Source organism: Nyctereutes procyonoides, unplaced genomic scaffold (genome assembly GCF_905146905.1).
Source record: "Nyctereutes procyonoides isolate TBG_1078 unplaced genomic scaffold, NYPRO_anot_genome, whole genome shotgun sequence".
In the NCBI taxonomy this organism is placed as follows: Eukaryota; Metazoa; Chordata; class Mammalia; order Carnivora; family Canidae; genus Nyctereutes; species Nyctereutes procyonoides.
The window spans coordinates 6,592,916-6,613,465 of NW_026575151.1; the positions used below are offsets into that span (position 1 = coordinate 6,592,916).

Here is a 20,550-nt window from a genome sequence, read left to right on the forward strand (position 1 = left end):
TTTCAGAATCATTACTTTTCTCTTCCACCTACTGGGAGAACAGAGGTTTTTTTCTCAGCTGTTCATAGTGGGAACCTGGTAGGTGAAAGTTGAGGCCCTGTGGTCCTGGACCCCTGTCGTCTTTAACCTTCAGGCGTGCCCTCACTAAGACTTCAGCAATTCATCGATTACAGTTTAAAGTGTACCTACATCCGGGCACTAGCTGTGGGCTTTTGCTCTGGGCTTCTGCTTTTGGTAGGCAGTACTGCTCTATAACTGCCCATTTTTCTCTCTAGTTCTGGTGCAGCAGTTTGCCCTGTGACCTCAGTTCTCTGATGGATCTAAGAGTCCCTGGTTTTCAGTTCATTTAGCCTTTTGTTGTTGTTGTAAGGAGAGTGATTGATTACTTTCAAGCTCTTTATATGTCAGACCAGAAAGTGGAAGTTACACCGTGATTTGCAAATGGAGCAAACTTTACATATAAATAAGTCAAGTAAATCACATGGTCATGGGCCATAAACTTTGGCAGCTATATAATTTTTTTTTAAATTTATTTATGATAGTCACAGAGAGAGAGAGAGAGGCAGAGACACAGGCAGAGGGAGAAGCAGGCTCCATGCACCGGGAGCCCGACGTGGGATTCGATCCCGGGTCTCCAGGATCGCGCCCTGGGCCAAAGGCAGGCGCCAAACCACTGCGCCACCCAGGGATCCCTGGCAGCTATATAATTACTACCACAACAAAACAAAACAATCATCTAGTGACAACTACATACCAAGCACTTCACTAAGTACTTTACATAGTCCTCTGACACTACCCCTGAAAGGTAGATACTGTTATATTCCTCCTCTGATAGGTGAGAGAATGGAAAGAAAAGAGGCTGTGTAAACTGTCCAAGGACGTACAGGCTGAAGTCACCAATGGGGAATTTAAGTGCAGGCAGCTGACTCCAGAGGTCACCCTCTTACTGCAATGCTTCGGAGCCTCTAGCAGGATCAAAGTGTCTATTTATCCTTTCATTCAGCAGGCATTGAAGAACATGACAGACCAGTCCCTGTCCTCATAGAATATATATATCAGTAGGAGGGAGAGCAAATCAACAAGTAAACAAATGAATGGACAAAGTTACTCAGAGAGAGAAAAGCATGTGAAGCATTTAAACACAGCGATGTGCCAGGGTGCCAGGGAAGTGGCTGCTTCAGGGAGGATGCTGGGAGAAGCCCTCCCCCAGGAGCTGACCCTAGAGCTGAGTGAGCCCTGGGGGAGAGACCAGAGAGGGGAAGAGCAATCCAGATGGAAGGAGGAGATGAAGATAGGAACAGATATGGTGTGTTCAAGGAAGAGAAAGGTGGCCAGTGCGGCTGGTCCATGTGGGTGAGGGGGATGGCTGTAGAAGAGATTACAGAGAGGGGGACAGGTGCCACCTCAGTGCAGGGCTCTGTTAGACATAGCACCGAGTCTGGGTATTGCCTACATGCCATGGCAAGGCAGAATGGTAGTTGGGGGAGCAATACGGCCTCATACATCTCAGGGACACGATGAAGCCTCAGACCACAGTCATGAGACCCTGGAGGTATTGTGCCAGATTCAGGATCACAGACCAGCCCCTGCCCGAGGCTGGCTCTGTGTGGATGTGCATGTCAAGGAGAGAGACTTGCCTGTGAGGGGGGACCCTCGCCTACACCTCAGGGCACTAGCGCGTGCGGTGGCAGTCAGGTAGGAGAAACATCAGAATGCTTACTTCAGGCTCCAGAATCCTTGACCTTGGGGGCTCTCTGTGCAGGCTCCAGCTAAGATGCTAAGATGCCTCACCTCCTTCCTTGTTGTGGATCTAGGTCAGTGAGAGCTGGGGAGACGAGGAAAACCACCCACGAAAACACACCTCGAGGGAATGAAAATGTACTCGTCGGAGCAAAGGGTGTCCCCCTGTGGATGGGCGCACAATCCGGAGGGCCAGCCTGCCTCTCGGGTTACCCAACCCCAGACAGAGCAGAGACTCTTCATGCAGATTTCACCCTCTGTACAATGGGCTTTTCCTAAGCTTTGCGAGGTGATCAAGCCTTTGTAAACAAAAACATAAATACTTTAAAAGCACACAGAGAGTTTTTATTCAAAGAAATACTTGGTAGAGTAGAGGGTACTTTTGTAAACAAATAGCTATCAGGTTTTTTTCTTAATCTGAGTTTATTCTTCACTTAACTCTTAAAATACTACTATAGATGAATATTAAAACAGAAACAATAGCAGGTAGTGAGCTATGATTAAGTCCGTCAGTACTTCACTACTGCATATAAAATGCCAGCAGTGTTATTCACCGGCCCCATTAAGAGGTCTGACACTGAACACCACCCCTAGGATGATGTTCATCATCCTCATATGCTTCCCCATTATCATGGTGCCATCTTTGCTGATTGGGATCAAAGTCCACCAGTTCCACCTGGTCCATTTCATTAGTCTCTTCTACTTCCTTCCTCTCAGGTAGGAGTTTTTCCAGCAAAGAAAGTTTATCAGGAGAGAGAAAGCCATTCTCAGGGAAGTTTACCTTAAATTCAATGATTAGGCAACCCTTCTCATATGGTCTGCGATAAATTGGCATGCCTTTCTTTAGCACACACTTGATATCCTCGTGCTTGACAGTCTGACCTGGATGAGAGGTGATGATGATGGTTTAGTTGTCAAGAGTGTCAAGAGTTCGGTTGTCAAGAGTCAATATTGGCTTTTGAAAGCCTCACAGGGCTTCAACCAGCTGTATGTCCATATACATGAAAAAGTGTTCTCCTCATTGAGTAAAAACAGCATGGTCCCTTTTTTTTTTCTTTTAAGCTTTGCAAAGTAAGTTTTATTGTTTCAGTTTTGCAAAGGAAAATATTGAGGCTCAGAGAATTTATATAACATGAGCAAAGACAAACTGGGCATGAATGGGTTGTCTGGATTGCAGCTCAGATAGATTTGATTCAAAATACAGTAGATACTTTTTCCACTTAGCATGCTGTCACCCATAGTAATGTAGTTAGTGTTGCAGATATAGGGAGCACACTGGAGAGGAGTCCAGCTTTAACATCCTGTGATCTTTCTGATGTCCTAACATAGTGAAAGTGAACTATTAATTTTTTTAACTTTTTTTTGAAATAACTTTTTTTTGTATATTTTTTTAATTGGAGTTTGATTTGCCAACATATAGTATAACACCCAGTGCTCATCTCGTCAGGTGCCCCCTTCAATGCCCATGACCCAGTCACCACCCCCCCACCTCCCCTTCTACTACCCCTTGTTCGTTTCCCAGAGTTAGGAGTCTCTCATGTTTTGTCTCTCTCTCTCTGGTTTTTCCCACTCATTTTCTCTCCTTTTCCCTATAATCCCTTTCACTATTTTTTATATTCCCCGTATGAATGAAACCATATAATGTTTGTCCTTCTCCGATTGACTTACTTCACTCAACACAATATCCTCCAGTTCCACCCACGTCGAAGCATGTGGGTATTCGTCCTTTCTAATGGCTGAGTAATATTCCATTTTATGTACAGACCACATCTTCTACATCCATTCATCTTGGAAGGACATCAAGTCTCCTTCCACAGTTTGGCTGTTGTGGACATTGCTGCTATAAACATTGGGGTGCAGGTGTCTCGGCTTTTCACTGCATCTGTATCTTTGGGGTAAATCCCCAACAGTGCAATTGCTGGGTCGTAGGGCAGGTCTATTTTTAACTCTTTGAGGAACCTTCACAGTTTTCCAGTGTGGCTGCACCAGTTCACATTCCCACAGCATGGTCCTTCTGATCTAGAACAATAATAATATCTCCTGGTCCCAGTTCTGGTTCTTGGTCTCCTTCACCATGGAATGTTATCTCCTGGCTATCTTTCGTGCCTTTGTCAATATGCACTTCTAGAATCTTCTTCTCTTTAGCTATCTTCCTTCTGTTGTAGCTTTTACATCTATCTTTAAGACTGATCTGTTCCCTCTGGCCCTGGCACTCCATGCACACAGGTTGAATTGCTGATCCATTCCAGGTCCTATCTGATGATTTTTTTTTTTTTATCTGATGAATTCTTATTTGCATTCCAGTACCTCGACAATTGGGACAACATTCAACTACTCTTTTCTTACTACCTCGGTGTTCACATTTATCGTAAATACATTCTTTTGCAAGCTGGTTTTCTTGTTGCACCATTATATAGATCTTCTAAGGTTACTGAGAGCTGATGCACAACATTTTTACCTCCCCTTTCTTTCTGCAACCTTCCTCCTTATCCAAAGAACATATCAAAGATGTCTGTGGGGGAGCCAAAACCACCACCAGCTCCACTTTCTTTAATTGCCTGTTCTCCTCTTTTGTCATATAATTCCCTTTTCTTTGTATCAGAGAGCACTTCATAAGCTTGAGGAATCTGTTGAAACTTCTCTCCCTCATTTGGATTCTTATCAGGGTGGTACTTCTTTTTTTTTTTTAAGTTTTATTTATTTATTCATTATAAACATAGAGAAACAGAGAGAGAGAGAGAGACAGAGAGGCAGAGACACAGGCAGAGGGAGAAGCAGGCTCCACGCAGGGAGCCGGAAGTGGGACTCGATCCCGGGTCTCCAGGATCAGGCCCTGGGCCAAAGTCAGGGGCTAAATCCTCCAGGGTGGTACTTCAATGAAAGCCAGTTTCCTGTAAGCCTTTTTCAATTCTTCCTGGGTGGCATTGGATTTGACCCTCAAAAACATCACAGTAAGTGGTTTCTTTCACCATTTTCTACAGCCAGTGAGAGGGCCGAAGCTGGTGTAGGGGAGCAGGAAGGAGCATGGAGCATGTTGCTGGGCTCAGCTTGGGCAGCCACCACTCCTATGCATCTCACCAAGCGTTCTGGAAACTTCCTGCTATCCGATTTTATATGTTCATTTGGCTTCACATCTCTATTGGCAGAACTTGTTTTTTTTTTTTTTAAGATTTTATTTATTCATCTGAGAGAGAGTGAGCAGGCAAGCATGAATTGGGTGACAGGCAGAGGGAGAGGGAGAAGCAGACTGCTTGGTAAGCAGGGAGTCCAACGTGAGGCTCCATCCCGAAACCCTGGGATCATGACCTGAGCTGAAGGCAGATGCTTACCCGACTGAGCCACCCAGGTGCTCCAACACTTGTTTATGATGAATTCCACATGCAGGGCTGTCAATACAGAACCAATCCTGACATATATTTTCAAGCTGTTTCATTCAGCTTACTTTTCATAAGGAAGATCCTGGGATGAGGCATCCAGACTGGGCACCTGGCGGTAGCCAGGCATTTCTCTGCCACCACTCAATTCCTCTTTTAGAACCTGCCAGAGGGTTGACACCAGGGGACCTCAGAAACAGAGTCTAATCCCTTGTTTTAAACTGAAGAAACAAAGGCTCAAATGTCTGAGCTGATTTTTGTTTATTCCCCCACATTGTCTCCAAAACTGTGTATAGATGTCCAAGGACATTGTGTCAAAATGTAACTCCTTGACAAGCTGTTTCTTCCCGGACCTGCTACTGACTATTTGGGCTAAGCTAGCACTGAGTTGTCACTCTTTACTCTTTATTCTCACTACTCTCCAGCCAGACATTCCATGTTGTTGCTTTCTAGGTTTCCCAACCCACTGATTATTTTGCATTTTGGATGATTTCTTTCCCAGCTGCCTTCATTTGCATTTTTCCTAAATCAAATCTCATTGTGATAATTTCTATTCATATTTCCAACCTCTTTAGATCCATCTGTGTTATTTCTCTGTCTTCAGTGATGTCTGCAGCACCTCCTAATTTGGTAACAACCAAAAAACGTTATTAACATATTGTGTACCCTTGCTCCCAGTCATTAATGAAGGTGCTAAATAAAAATAGATCTCACAGATCCACTGGGGCCTTCCATTAACTTCCCTCCCTGTCCCCGCCCTTCATTAGATATGAAGCTATTTTCATCTCTTGTCCTTATTTATCAAAGTTCAGGCTTTCAATCATCCTATCATAGTTCCTACTAGCGCCAATCAGAGCTCTTGTTACAGGAGTGTTTCAGGGATGCTGTTTTACATCTTTTATAAAGCTTTGAAGTTATAGTGTCTACAAGAGCCGTCAAATCAACAATTTTAATTAATAGCAAAATTTATAGTTTCATTTGTCAGAAGAAATTTCTAGCCTTACTTTTAAAAACTCTTTTAGAAGACAGACACATGTGATCATTTTCTACTATTGACTCTTCTGTGGCTTTTTTTTTCTTCTTTTTTCTCCTTTTTTTTCTTCTTCTTCTTCTGTGGCTTTTTGTGTAAATCTCTAGTTAGTTCCTTTTAATTTTTTTAAGATTATTTATTTATTTATTCATGAGAGACACAGAGAAAGATAGAGACATAGGCAGAGGGAGAAGCAGGCTCCCTGTGGGGAGCCAGATGTGGGACTCTAACCCAGGACCCTGATATCATGACCTGAGCCAAAGGCAGCCGCTCAACCACTTAGCCACCCAGGCATCCCCTAGTTAATTCCTTTTTAATTTAAAGGTGCATAAACCCCTATGTGCTTGTGAAGAATATAAGAGATGTATAAGAAATGGCCCTTGTCAGAGGTGTTTGCAATCTGATAGAGCTGGCTAGACTTCTATATAATAAAGGGGAACTCTTACAAGACCACAGGGAGTTAAACTGCTTGAAAGCTTCATACTGACTCCTATGGCTTGAAATGTGAATATGACTAGGATTAAACCTAATGCAGGGCAGCCTGGGTGGCTCAGCGGTTTAGCACCACCTTCAGCCCAGGGCGTGATCCTGGAGACCTGGGATCGAGCCCCACATTGGGCTCTGCATGGACATACCTGCTTCTGCCTCTGCCTGTGCCTCTGCCTCTCTCTCTCTCTCTCTCTCTCTCTCTGTGCTTTTCATGAATAAATAAATAAAATCTAAAAAAACAAAAAAACAAAAACAAAAAACCTAATGCAGAAGGGAGTTTTGAGCTGGAACTTGAAGGGTGAGGAGGATTTGCAGAGGCGAGGAGGAAGGGGGAAGGTAGGAGAAACACGAGAGCAGAGGTGGACAGAGAGGAATAATCATGGCATATTGTATGGGGTCCTTGCATAGTTGAAAATTAGTCTGATTAACGAAGGAAACTGACTGCAGTCTGCTCTCACATGTTGTAAACCCAGCTACCTGCACGATATCTCTCACTGGATGTCTCTTAGGCCTCTCAGAATCAATGTGCCAAAACCAAAGCTGCGAGTCTTTCATCTCCCCCTAATGGTGCCAGAAATCTGGGCATCATTCAGGATTTCTCTATTTCCCTAATCATGCCTCATGCCAGTCCTATAGCTAACATCTTCAAGTTCCACTTGCATCTTGCATCTGCACGCTTCTCATCTGTGCCACCCTCTGGTCCAAGCCACCACCATGTCTTGCCTATATACTGCAGATGCCTTATAAACTGGTCTTCCTCCTTCAACACCTGCCCCTTGCCATACTGCAGCCAGACAGAATTTATTGAAAATTAAACCACTCTCCAGTGAGAAAGAAAGAATCTTTCAGTGGTTTAGCATTGCATTTGGAATGAAATCTAGGCTTGTTACCCTGGCCTCAAAGGCCCTGAGTGATCAGGCTTTTGCATCCCAATGCTCTGCTTTCATCTCAAGCATATTTCACTACAGTTGTGATACTAATCACCTGAGTTGGTGTTGAATCCCACAAGGTCGAGCCTCAACCTTCCACATGACTGCCATCACTTTAGGTCCCAGCCACAAATAGGATCTCCAGGTCCCTTGTACCTCTGACTTACTGGCTCCAAATTCCCACAATTCCCTCAGGTTTGAGAATTCACTAGACAGAACTCAAAAAAGTATTGTACTTCCTATTGCAGTTTTAATTATAAAGGATATCTGATTATAAAGATTCTGATTATAAAATCAGGACCAACCAAATGGAAGAGACACATAGGGCGAGGTCTGAGGATCCCTCAGGCAAAGCTTCTGTGCCCTCTCCCGGTAGAATCAAAGTGTGCCACCTGCCCTGCACATCATGCATTGGTCAGCCAAAAAACTCCTCCAAGTCTGTGTCCAGAGTCTGTACTGACCCCAGGACTGAACTCAGTGTCTAGTTCCCCTCCCCTGGTGAAGTGGGTCTTTTTGGTGACCAGCCTGATGCGGAAGCTATATAGGGGGCCCACCACAGTTATGCCACTAGCATAATAAAGAGACTCTTATCACTCAGGAAATTCCAAGGGTTTTTGAAGTTCTGTGCCAGGAACCACCAGGGACAAAGACCAGATACATTCTTCATTACGCCATAATACCTCTCAGACTTCACTCTTGCCCTACTGCTGCACCCGCAACACACTGGTCTGGTTCCTGGACTGTGCCCAGTCCTCCCCTCTACTCCAGATGTTTCCCTTCTCCCCCTGCCCCCAGCTCTTCCCAGCCTGAGGATTACCTGATTAGAAAGTCCTTGCTGAGCGTCCCCTTGCTATTCCCCATATGTATTTACTTCACAACACTAATCTCAGTCTGAAATGATTTTATTTCTTTGACTCCATTAACTTTATGTTTGTCTTCTCCATACAACATATATTCCTTGAGGACAGAGCCTTGGTTGTCCTATTCCTTATCTCTTACCACATACCAACAGTCAGTAAATATTTGTCACATTAAAGAATAAACAAAGGGATGCCTGAGGGGCTCAGCCGTTGAGCATCTGCCTTCAGTTCAGGGCGTGATCCCGGGGTCTGGGATCAAGTCCTGCCTCGGGCTCCTTGTGAGGAGCCTGCTTCTCCTTTTGCCTGTGTCTCTGCCCCTCTGTGTCGTTCATGAATAAATAAAATATTATATAAAAAAAGAATAAACAAAGTGGGAAAGATAAGGATTATCAGACCAGTTGAAACTCTTTGATTGTCAAGAAAAAAAAATGTTTAGACTTGATGAGAAAAGTAGTAAGAAGAGATTGTTGGATAATGAGCAAGGTTGGTATTTGGGGAATATGAATCTGGGAAGGATGGTCGCAGTGTACCAGATGTATTGCACAGGGGGAAAGGACTGGGGGCAGGAGGAGTAAGAGGCTGTTAACAGGAGTCAGGCAGACTGGCAACAACTTGAGCAAGAATGGTGGGGTAGAAATGGAGTAGAAGGGGAAAATTGGAGATTTTTATAGAAAGCTTCCCTTGACATTTTTTTTTTTTTAGTTTTAACGCTTTATTGTGAAATAATTTTGGACTTACAGAACACTTGCAAAAATACCATGAGGAATCCTGTTTACCCTTCACCCAGATTCACTAATGGTTCACATATTGCCTCATTTGCTTTATTGTTCTTTCTCTTTCCATATGCATGAATATACATTCTTCTGTGTTAGTTTTTCTGAATCATTTGAGACTAAGTTAAAAACATCATGCCTTTTCATCCCTCAGTACTTCACTATGTAGTTCCTAATAGCACAGACATTTTTTTAAAAATATTTTATTTATTTATTCATGAGAGACAGGGAGAGAGAGAGAGGCAGAGACAGGCAGAGGGAGAAGCAGGTTTCATGCAGGGAGCCTGATGCTTGACTCGATCCTGGGGACTCCAGGATCATGCCCTGGGCCAAAGGCAGGCAGGCCCTAAGCTGCTGAGCCACCCAGGGATCCCACAAAGACATTTTATAAGAACATAGAAAATGGACGAAAATCAGAGGATTTAATGTTGATAAAATGCTATATCTAGGATCTTAGCCCAAGAACCAATTCAAGATCCTGCCTTACAATGAGTTGTGATGCCCCTTTGGCCTCCTACATCTGGAATATCTCCTTGGTCTTCCCTTGATTTTAGGACTTCAACATTTTTGAAATGCACAATCCAGTTATTTTGTAGAATGTCTCCATTTTGGTTTGCTCATGTTTTCTCATACCTATATTCTGTACATTTTTGTCGGAAATGCTACATTAATGATCTTGTGTCCTGAGCATCAAATAAGATGCACATGATATTACTTTGTCTAATGATATCACTTTGTCCAATACCATTATAGGTGGTATGAACTTTGATCACTTAAAGTGGTGTTTACTCAGTTTCTCCCACGAGATGACCATTTTTCCTTTTGTAATAATAAGCAGTTTATGCTGAGATACTATGAGCCTATGTAAATATTTTTGCTTCATTAACCTTTTGCCCAACAGTTTCAGCAAACATGGGCAATTCTTGCTAGAATCGATTATTATCATGGCACCTGCAAAACAGTGACTTTTCACTCATTATTTTCTACCCCTACATTTATTTACTTATTTATTATGGGTTCATGTACTCTTATTTTATTACATCATTTTAAATCCATTACTGTTATTTGTCTTAATGCCCCAAATTATTTTTCCGGGTTTGTTCAGTGGGAGGCACTACAAATAGACTACTGTGTCCTTTTTTGACACGTCCCCATTATTTTTGAGCAATTCTTTACTTTCTGGTACAACAACAAAATGTATCACATTTCTCTTGTACTTTTCCTGCCCTAATCCTGACACCTGCCATTTCATCGGAGTCTTGACTCCTTTTAATGGGGAGTAATATTTAAAAAGCAAGATCTGGGAACAAGGTATGCCCTTTGCTGCTGGGCTGTCATTGTTTTCTAGGCCTTTCTTCTCTGAAATTTGGACTCATTGAGTGAAGGAGATACAGCTCAGGAAACTAGAACATCACTTACTCAAAAAACTCCCAAAAGCCAAGTTGAAAAGATTCACAGGAGGCCAACTTGTCTACCAAGCTTGACTACCCAAGCCATTTTTAAAATGTGTGTTAAAAATGCGTTTCTCATCGTAAGAGAGCTAAACAATGGAGTAATAAAAGAAAATACAAAATGCCCCTTTCCTTCTTTGCAAACTTTAAGTTTTGTCAGCAAACAGATTGGCTTTTCACACTTGCCCAGCTTATAAAACCTCCCCAGCCGAGTGCCAAATGAAGGCTACACAGCAGGTGGGAACTTGTCCTCTGGAAGCTACAATTTGCCATGTGGTATAGCTTTCTGCCAGGCCCTTCTTGGGGACTTTCTGAGCTCTTCTTACAGATCATCAATGTTATCTGGAGGAATATCAGTGCTAACCCAGTATCAACAATGGGGAAAGCACTGAATGTTTTTCACTGTTTGAAAAGTACAATGTTGGCATCTGAACTTGAGGAGATTGAATTCAGACCCCAGAGACCGAGACAAAGTCAATTTCAAATGAGCTTTATGGTCCCTAAAGAATGGAGGCAGGAGTGTTCTCCTCTTTGACCCTCTTGATAGAATGACTCTTTTTCCAGACAAGATGTCATTCATTCACAAGACACACACACACACACACACACGTCTCTCTCTCTCTCTCTCTTTCTCTCTCTCTCTCTCCTCTATAACCTGCCTGTTGGAGCTGATGTGTTGATCCCAGTTTGTCTTTTCACTACTGACGAGAAACAAAGATGTGTTATGAACACAAGTGGAATTCCCTTTGGCTATGTTTTGAGGCCACCTGGTAAATTTCCCCTTTTGAAATATTAAGTCAGTGACACAACTGAACTGAACTAGGAGACAGTACAACCACAGTGGTGGTGTCTGGTCAGAAGCACACATCAGTTTGCATGCAGCTAGGCTGGGGGAAAGCTGATCAGTGATTCTGGCCTCAGATCTGTTGAGTAGAACAAGCTAAATGCTGTTTACATTTAGCCTTCATCTTACTAACCAGTGGAAATTACGTGAGCCTCAAAAGACAGATTCCCCTATCGCCATTTTAGAGGACTAGATTCAAGAATTTACTTTGAAAAAAAAAAAAAAAGAATTTACTTTGAGCATAAAAGGAAGTTAAGGGAAAGTGGTCCTGATGGAGCCGGTTGCTTCATAATCTGCTTCAATGGAGCTTTTGAGATTGATTATCTTTGCTAAAGTCCCAGATAATACTCAAAGGCTGTGCTTATGGAGAAAAATCACCACACGATCAATTTCAATTTCCACAGTCTCAGCAGGGGCCCTGTTTAGGGATGTTATCTATGATGGAGAGTGAAGTATTAAAGGTATGACACACAGGGTGCATTTCAGCAAAGGCACTGTAGCACTAGTTGATGTGTGATTGGTTGAGTGTTACTAAGAACAAAGAGAAGAAGAGTGATGGAAAGATGTGGAACTGACTGGAATACTAGATGAATCTGACTCTAGTGGAGTTTCTCCTAACAGGGGGCTGATGGCAGAAGCTGAGTGGTTTCACTTCAGGAGTATAGAAATGTTTTTAAAATCTGTTTACCCCATATTATAAAAGACAAACTTGTTTATTATAAAAATGTAAAAAATGCAGGCAAACTAAAAGAAAAAATTAAAAAATCCCCCACCATCTTGCTTCCCAGAGAGAATCACTCTAAACAGGTTGGCTAACTTCCTTTATTTTTCCTATGCTTACACACACATTTTTACAAAAATTATATTTATTATTGTGAAAACTACTTTTAACTACTTTCCCTTTCATCACTCTATGTCAGGATAACAATATCCTTTTGTTATTTGTTTTTTAATTCAAAACCAATAGATGCTTTTGTTAAAAATTTCTGAGTATAAGGTAAAATGTAAAGATGGTTCTCCTCATCTCCTCTCTCCCAATCTCACTCCCCTGAGGTAACCCTAAGACTTTTTTCTTAGTATTTCTCTCCTCAGAAACTTTCTGCCACACACACACACACACACACACACACACACACACAAGAATAGTATTCAGTCAATATATCACAAGATACTCAATGAAATCCTGTTATGTGGAAATTCAGGGTTTTTCCAGTTTTCAATGCAATGAGCATCTTTGTGGTTAAGTCTTTGCACACAACCATGATGATTTTGTTAAAATAAATTCTAGAAAGCAGATTGCTACATTGAAGGATAGGCATGATTTTAACGATTTAGATATACGCAGCCCATTGCCCTTCACGTGTTTGTGACAATCTGACATTCTAATCAATTAGCAACATGAAATTTTTGAAATTTTTCTTATTTTCTAACACTGGCGTATTTTAGACTTTTAATAACACACATACAGAGGAGTGGACAAGCCATGAGTTGGACCTGCACTGTTCAATATGGTAGCCGCTAATCACATGTGGCTACTGAGCACTTGAAATGCGGCTAGTCTGAATTGAAGTATGCTACAAGTGTAAAAGACACACACAATTTCAAAGAGTTGGTACCAAAAAATAATGTGAAATGCCTCATTAATAATTTTATGTTAATCATATATTGAAATGATATTTTGAACATGTTAATAAGTAAGATATATTATTAAAATTAATTTTACTTATTTCTTCTCACTTTTTTAAATGTGGCTACCAGGAAAGTTTTCATCACATATGTGCTCACGTTATATTTCTCTTGAACAGCATGGAGTAGGACATGGTCTGGCTCCTGATAAAATAAAACCTACCACCTGAGCTGTATACTCCGGTTTGCTCTCTTCCTCTGCCTCTTCTCCCACTCCCCAAAGCTGCCTGTGCCTCAGTTCCACCCTGGGCTTTTAGAACTAATGTAGCACTTTTCACCGCTCCAATTCTTTGCCAGGAATGATCAATAAACTCGATAAAGGTGAGTGTCCACTTTTGAAGGTAATGGGGTTATGCATTGAGACTGTGATCTCCCAGAACCGTTAGGTATAAACTCTGAGTCGCAAATGAAATCATTTGTCAACTGATTTGTTAGAAGATGTATGTATTTAGGCTTCAGAAATTGCTGCTGAGTTTAATATCATGCCCCTACCAAACTGTGCACACGGCGCACAGAACATAGAGAATCCACATACTTAAGAGGGTCAGTTCATTGATAGAAGTTTGCCATCTCTCTATGCCTTGATTTTGTTTTTTCTTTCCTGTGAGGCGAGGATGATGGAGCAGTGCACAGAGTCCCAGACAAGAGGAGTCAGCACTTTGGGGACACTGGGGGGAAAAGAGATTAGCAGGAGATTGCTGGGGCTATTCCCTCTCACTCCCCACCTCCTGAAGTTTGCTCAGCCACCTCACCCTCCTCGTCAGCCCTCCACTCGCCCTTGCACACATATTGACTGTACCAAACACACCCTAGGTACACACAGCTTTTCATCAAAGACGTATGCCGTTCCTGGTTGGCTCCCACTCCCAATCACGCCAGGATAGATGCAAAATCAGATAAGTAGGAAGGAAAAGGCCCTTGCATAAGCATGTGAATCTTGCTCCCTTCTCCCTGTTGTTGGTTTGCCTATCGTTCTTTGAGTCACTTTTTCATTGGAATCAGCTTTCGCATTAAAAATAAAAACAAAGGGGCAGTCCCGGTGGCGCAGTGGTTTGGCGCCGCCTGCATCCTGGGCTGTGATCCTGGAGACCCGGGATCGAGTCCCGCATCGGGCTCCCTGCATGGAGCCTGCTTCTCCCTCTGCCTGTGTCTCCGCCTCTCTCTCTGTGTCTATGAATAAATAAATAAAATCATAAAATCATAAAATCATAAATAAATAAATAAATAAATCTATAACAGAAGATTTTGAAAAAATACATCTTAAAGTATTGGGGGTTCAATTACTTGCTTGACCAATTGGGAAGTGACCCAAACCCTCACTTCATCTCACTGTTGTAGTATAAGTGGCTTCTGTTGGGAAGGTATCCAGGTAAGAAGGATTAAAGCAAACAAACATCTTTGTTCCAACCTGTCTTCATTGTCCTACTTTTGTGGTGATTCTGTTATGCTGAACTGTGTGAGAACAATGTTTCCAGTCCCTTGGAACTCTCTACTTAGGGTCCTTAAAAAATTGCATTGTGATAAAGAACCAATATAACCATTTAACAAGGAAAATGAGAGTTTTCTGTAAAGGACCTCCCTCTAAATTTGGAGAAGGAGGGAAATACTTTGTTAAGAAGAGAGTGAACTAGGAACTCAAGGAACATCGTTTTTTTTTTTTTTTTTTTTTTTTTTTTTCCATTACTGTTTTGACCAACCCAGCAAACTTGAGTAAGTCTTGTAAGACTTCATTTTGCCTTCTGTGAACTGGGCACAGAGTATCCGCCTTCCTTGCTGTGTTCATGTGGGCATGGCAATAAACGAATGCAAAAGGAATAAATTATTCCTTGGGCTGTAGTGGTCTTTGACTGATGTTTGAAATTCCTTTCTAATTCCAGATTCTGTGATTATGACTAATAAATACTTCCATTCTTTCCAACCCACCATGTTTAAATACTCTAGTAAAATCTAAAGCCTTCTTTCTTATCTCTGTAAGCCAGGATATAATTTTTGCCTTGCACAGACTACCAAGAACCTCTTTTTTCCTTTGATATTCAAAGCTGAACATGTAACTCATGAGGTCTGTCTACCTCCCTTCTGTCTGTCCTATTACCCGAGGGAGAAGCAGATTGAGAAGTTTTCAGGGTGCTATTGGATCAACAGGGTTGAGGAGCCTTCTAGCAGCATTGGATGAGCTCAAGAAACCAAAAACTCAACGAACCTCCTTTTGATTAAAGAAACTGTTAGGGGACACCTGGGTGGCTCAGTAGTTAAGCGTCTGCCTTTGGCTCAGTTTGTGATCCTGGAGTCCCAGGATCGAGTCCCACCTCGGACTCCCCACAGGGAGCCTGCTTCTTCCTCTGCCTGTGTCTCTGCCTCTCTCTGTGTCTCTCATGAATAAATAAGTAAAACCTAAAAAAAAAAAAAAAAAAGGAAACTTAGAATTTTGAGAATAAAACCATTCCCTTTCTTCTCATCAGCAGGATGAAGCCAATATCTGTGAAATGGCAGATTTGCTAGTGAAAATATGACTAAGTTCTGAGTAGTATAGGATAAAACACTATGACCTTTTGATTTAAAAGGGCTTACCTACTATATATATTTATTTTTATTTTCAGATTATTTTTCCTATCAAAAGCCCTACTTCCCAGTGTGATTTGCCTGCTCAAAGCTTTGAAAGCAGTATCAGAGAAAAATGTACCTGAGTATAAACTACAAGTCTCGAGATCTCACTGGCCCGAGACTGTAGATGAGGTCTCCTTAACAATACCCTCCTCAATGCCATTGGCTCTTGTCCTGGATAGCTCACCCAGGACCTCCAGTCTCTTGACACCTTCCTTCAGTCTCCCATCATGAGAGGGTCCTAGGATGGGTTCCCCTCCCCCACCGTATACCCAAGTCCCACCCTCCCTGTGGGTTTGGCAGAATCTGCTAGACAATGCTTCTCCTTCCTTGGCCACCAGAGTCTCTCTTGGGATTCCAGTAAGTACTGCCTGTCCCTTAGGCACTTCTGCTTCTACAGCCAGGCCAAGTACCTCAGACTCCTTGGGGAGCCAAAGCCACCCCACCTCCCTTCCTGTGACACACTGCTGGAGCAGTCCTCAAACAGTATCATTTGTGTCTTGGTATTTTGCAGAGATTTGGTGAAGTAGCTCATAGGGTTTTTACTTACTGGCTTCCTGCTCTCTGTAAGTCGGACAGGAAGGCCATGGAAGCATGAGAGAGAGAGATTGGAGCGATTCGGGCCAAGCCCCAACCTTCTTTCATACTGGAGGTAGCCCCTTCTCTCTGACAACCACTACTTCATCTTGAGACTGGATCTGTCTTTTCTAAACATGAGTGATCTCCCGGGAGACTTCAGTAGCCTCCACCAGAGCTTTCAGGTTTCCCCTCTCATTCACTCAACAAGCCCAAACCTGCAGAAGGCACATCCCAAAGATCCCTACAAAGTAAGGATTTCCTCTTGTTTTCATGGCAACCACTCCAAACCAACCCCAAGGATTGAACTTGAGAGATTGTGGGTTGATTGTGGGAGCAAAGCGGAAGTCAGTGGTGAGGATGGGGGATGGATGTGGTATAGAGGGAGGCTGAGAAGCTTTCAAGAAGGCACCAGGGTGCTTTGTCTCTTTACTTACGGTCTGGGTTCTCTCTGCAGAATGACATTTTCGAGTGGGCCAGGGACCACCGAGTCCACCACAAGTACTCAGAGACTGACGCTGACCCTCACAATGCCCGCCGGGGCTTCTTCTTCTCCCATATCGGGTGGCTGTTTGTTCGCAAACATCGAGATGTCATCGAGAAGGGGAGAAAGCTTGACGTCACTGACCTGCTGGCTGATCCTGTGGTCCGATTCCAGAGAAAGTAAGTGAACAGACACCATAAAGTTGTCCTTTGGGGGACAGGACCAAGAGACAGAGCACAATGGGGTGCAGTAATACCCAAGTAGTTTTCCTCATACCATTTACCTTTCTTGTTAGGATTTACCTCTGTTTATTCATTTCTTTTTTGCTTAAGTCCTCCCTGTTTACACATTTGTTTTTCATTTTAATTTTAAATCGAAATGGATTTCCTTTAAGCCCAATGTCATTTCCTTCAGACCAATCCCCATGACTGAGTTCACGGAATCTGTTTCTGTAGTTCCTCATCCCCCTACCCCCCTCCATTCGTGTTTCCCAGCGGAGAGGGGTGGGGGGAAGACTTGCTTTATTTCAGTGAAACTCCAACAGCATTGGGCTCTCTCTAGGGATCCTGCTTTGTCCTGCTGGAATTCTCTTGTAGTGAGGGCTCCCTCCCCCTGACTCCTGGAAATATTATACCAGTAGGTTTCTGTGTAACAGAGAGCCTCAAAGTGCTTTTGTGTACTAATGGTGTCAGCTGAGCATATTCAGTCGGTCAGCGTTTGTAGGGTAAATCTACTTTCATTAGGCACATGGAGAAAATTGCCTGTAATTGTGCTGGCAAATAGGGAGTGGCTACTTTTCACCTTTTATCCAGGAAGCTGGCATAGAATGTATCCATGTTGGCCTGGATCTGCACCGTGGACCAGTATATGAGCATTTATAAATGGGCTTTTGCCCTAAAGTAATGGATGTATGTGCAAAGACAGACAATTTATGGATTGCGCTCTGGTTAGAGCCTGGAGATAACATGGTGAAACTGTGGTTACCAGAGACCATCTCCACTGACAAGCAGGAGTCATTGAGGACTTATCCCAATAGAAACTCCTGAGAATAGAAATGGAGGCTGTACCTTTGTCTGACACAAGTGATTCTCGTAAGAAAGGAAGTATGACTTAGAATTGTGCTTGCTTTCCTTTCAGTCTCTCTCTTTACATTGGAGTAGGCAACAGCTCGTAGTGATAAAGTGGCTGATGGCGGAGACAGACTGCCTAGGATCAAACTCCGTGGCTCCTCCATGTGCAAGCAAAAGATCTGACCTCCCTTAACCACTATCTCCTACAGGTCTTATGAGGACATAATAAAGCAAAATGTATGGGAAATGGCCTGGCACATAGTTAAGAGCTTAGATCAGTGAAAATTATTATTATTTTTTAATTTTTATTTATTTATGATAGAAAGAGAGAGAGAGGCAGAGACACAGGCAGAGGGAGAAGCAGGCTCCATGCACCGGGAGCCCAACGTGGGATTCGATCCCGGGTCTCCAGGATCGCGCCCTGGGCTGAAGGCAGGCGCCAAACCACTGCGCCACCCAGGGATCCCAAAATTATTATTTTTATACAAGCCAGAGGATTCAGTATGTTTCCATCCCCTCCTTCTGTTGGTTTCCCCTGAGGGTCTTTGAGCGTCTCAACACGGCTCTTTCAGGTGGACACACCAGTAGTTTTATAGCAGAAAATAACAAGATGTTTTCAATTGACAACTAAATGATTTGTTCATTTTGATTTTTCACCACGGGCATAAAATATTAAAAGTCATTAAAGAACACTTGCAAAATTCATAAAAGTAGGAAGAAAATAGTTCAGTCCTAACACACAAACACAGCCTTCATTAATAATCTATAATGTATCTTCCCATTTCTTATCCATCCATATATTTGATATATTTTGCATGATGGCAGTCATACTGCATATGTAATTTTATGTCTTGCCTTTTAACTTGTGATTATCTTGGAGGCACCATTGTTGAAGGCTGTGTGAGTTCACTAGTTGAGTGTCACAGCTTATTTAACCATCACTCTGCGACTGAATATGTATGTCATTTCCAATTCTGTGATATAAATGATGTTGCTATATAATTAGCAATGCTTTGGGACAATTAGGCCTTAGATTAATTTGAAGAGTTCAGAAGAGAAGGCAAGGGATCTTCTATTAATGAGAAGTGAGCTGAGTATAATAATCTGGGTTTCTCTCATCATAAAATGGAAGACTTTTATTTTTTTCATTTTTTCCTTGGGAAAAAAAAAAGTAATCTGATTCATTAGGTGTGTACTCATGGTACATATGTCCAAAGACTATTTCTAATTGTAGGCAGAAGAACAAAGACTATTTCAGCATGTTCCCTGAATAGTTATCTGAAAACATCTTTCATCACAGGCCCAGTGACCAAAAGGGACTGTAGCTATCAGAAACCATCCACTCATATCATCATTTCATATATATCATTGAGCTTCTGCTAAGAATTGGTGCTAAGGATACAACCTTAAAGTTTGGTGTCTCTACCCCCCAAACTTGCAGACCAGCAGGGAACCCACAGATAAATTTACAAACAATTATACTCTACTGAAAGTAGTGCTATAATAGGGTAGTACAGGGTGCCATGGGAAGACAATGCAGAATGGTGAGGGTGGAGGAAGACCTATGGAAGGAACTAACTTCTAAGCCAAGACCTGGAAGATGACAAGAAGATGAAGATAGGGAAACGACATTTAAAATATCTGTTAATACATGGAACTACATAGAGCCATTGAACTTTAGGGAATGACCTTGTGAATCATTCAGCTCATGCCTTCCATTTTTCCTCTGGGAAAATGAATAAACAAAATGTAGATAGAAAGTTAGAGATAGTAGTACTGTCTTGGTCTTCTGGGACTGCTGTAACGAAAATACCATAGTCTAGGTAGCATAGAAACCAACATTTGCTTCTCACAGTTTTGGAGGCTGGTAAGTCCAAGATCTAGGTGCCACAGATCTAGTGTCTGGTGAGAGCTCTCTTCCTAGGTCATAAAGAGCCATCTTCTTGCTATTTCTACACATGGCAGAAGAGGAAGAAGCTCTCTGGGGTCTCTTTTGTAAGGACACTAATCCCATTTGTGAGGCCTCCACCCTCATAGCCTAATCACCTTCCAAAGGCCCCTCCTTCAAATACCATTGCATTGGGGATTAGGTTTCAACATAGGAATTTGGGGGGACCCGAACATTTACTCTGTGGTGACCACCTACATCTTAAATCATTTGCTCAATATTCTTTTGATTATACCTTGCTGTTTGAAAGGGGTTACAATGGTCTAAAGTATGAGTGAGTACTCATTTTCTTTGGTAATTATCCAGCCTGGAGAACATAGAGATCCATAATCTAAAATACAGCTTAGAATCACTGCAGGGATCACTAAAGGAGAGAGCTTCCAGAATACATGGATATAGTGCAACGGTTTGCATATTTCTACGTCCGTGAAACCACCTTTACTGGTCCTCTGCTGGTCAGGCCATGTGGAGGCCACAGATTCCTTAAAGATTGAGTCTTTGCACTTGGGGTGTGAGTTGGAGTGAGGGTGGACCCTCTCATCCGCAACACTGCCACATGAGGTCTCAGCCTTGCTACCCACCCTCAGCTGAGTGGAGGACTCCCTCCCTGAGCAACAGGCCCAGTCTTGGGTCACTTTGGTGGCACACCTTACAGAGTTCATCTCCTGGTCACAATCTCTACCTGTTCCTCTGGG

General features: G+C 42.6%; 1 protein-coding gene across 1 annotated transcript in view; it reads left to right on the forward strand.

The window, feature by feature from the left end:
- Positions 1 to 20,550, forward strand: part of SCD5 (stearoyl-CoA desaturase 5) — a 145,389-nt gene that overhangs the window by 90,286 nt on the left and 34,553 nt on the right. The window contains exon 3 of the mRNA XM_055313098.1: positions 16,811 to 17,016. Within this exon, the coding sequence (XP_055169073.1) occupies positions 16,811 to 17,016 (206 nt within the window). The remainder of the gene's footprint in view (positions 1 to 16,810; positions 17,017 to 20,550) is intronic.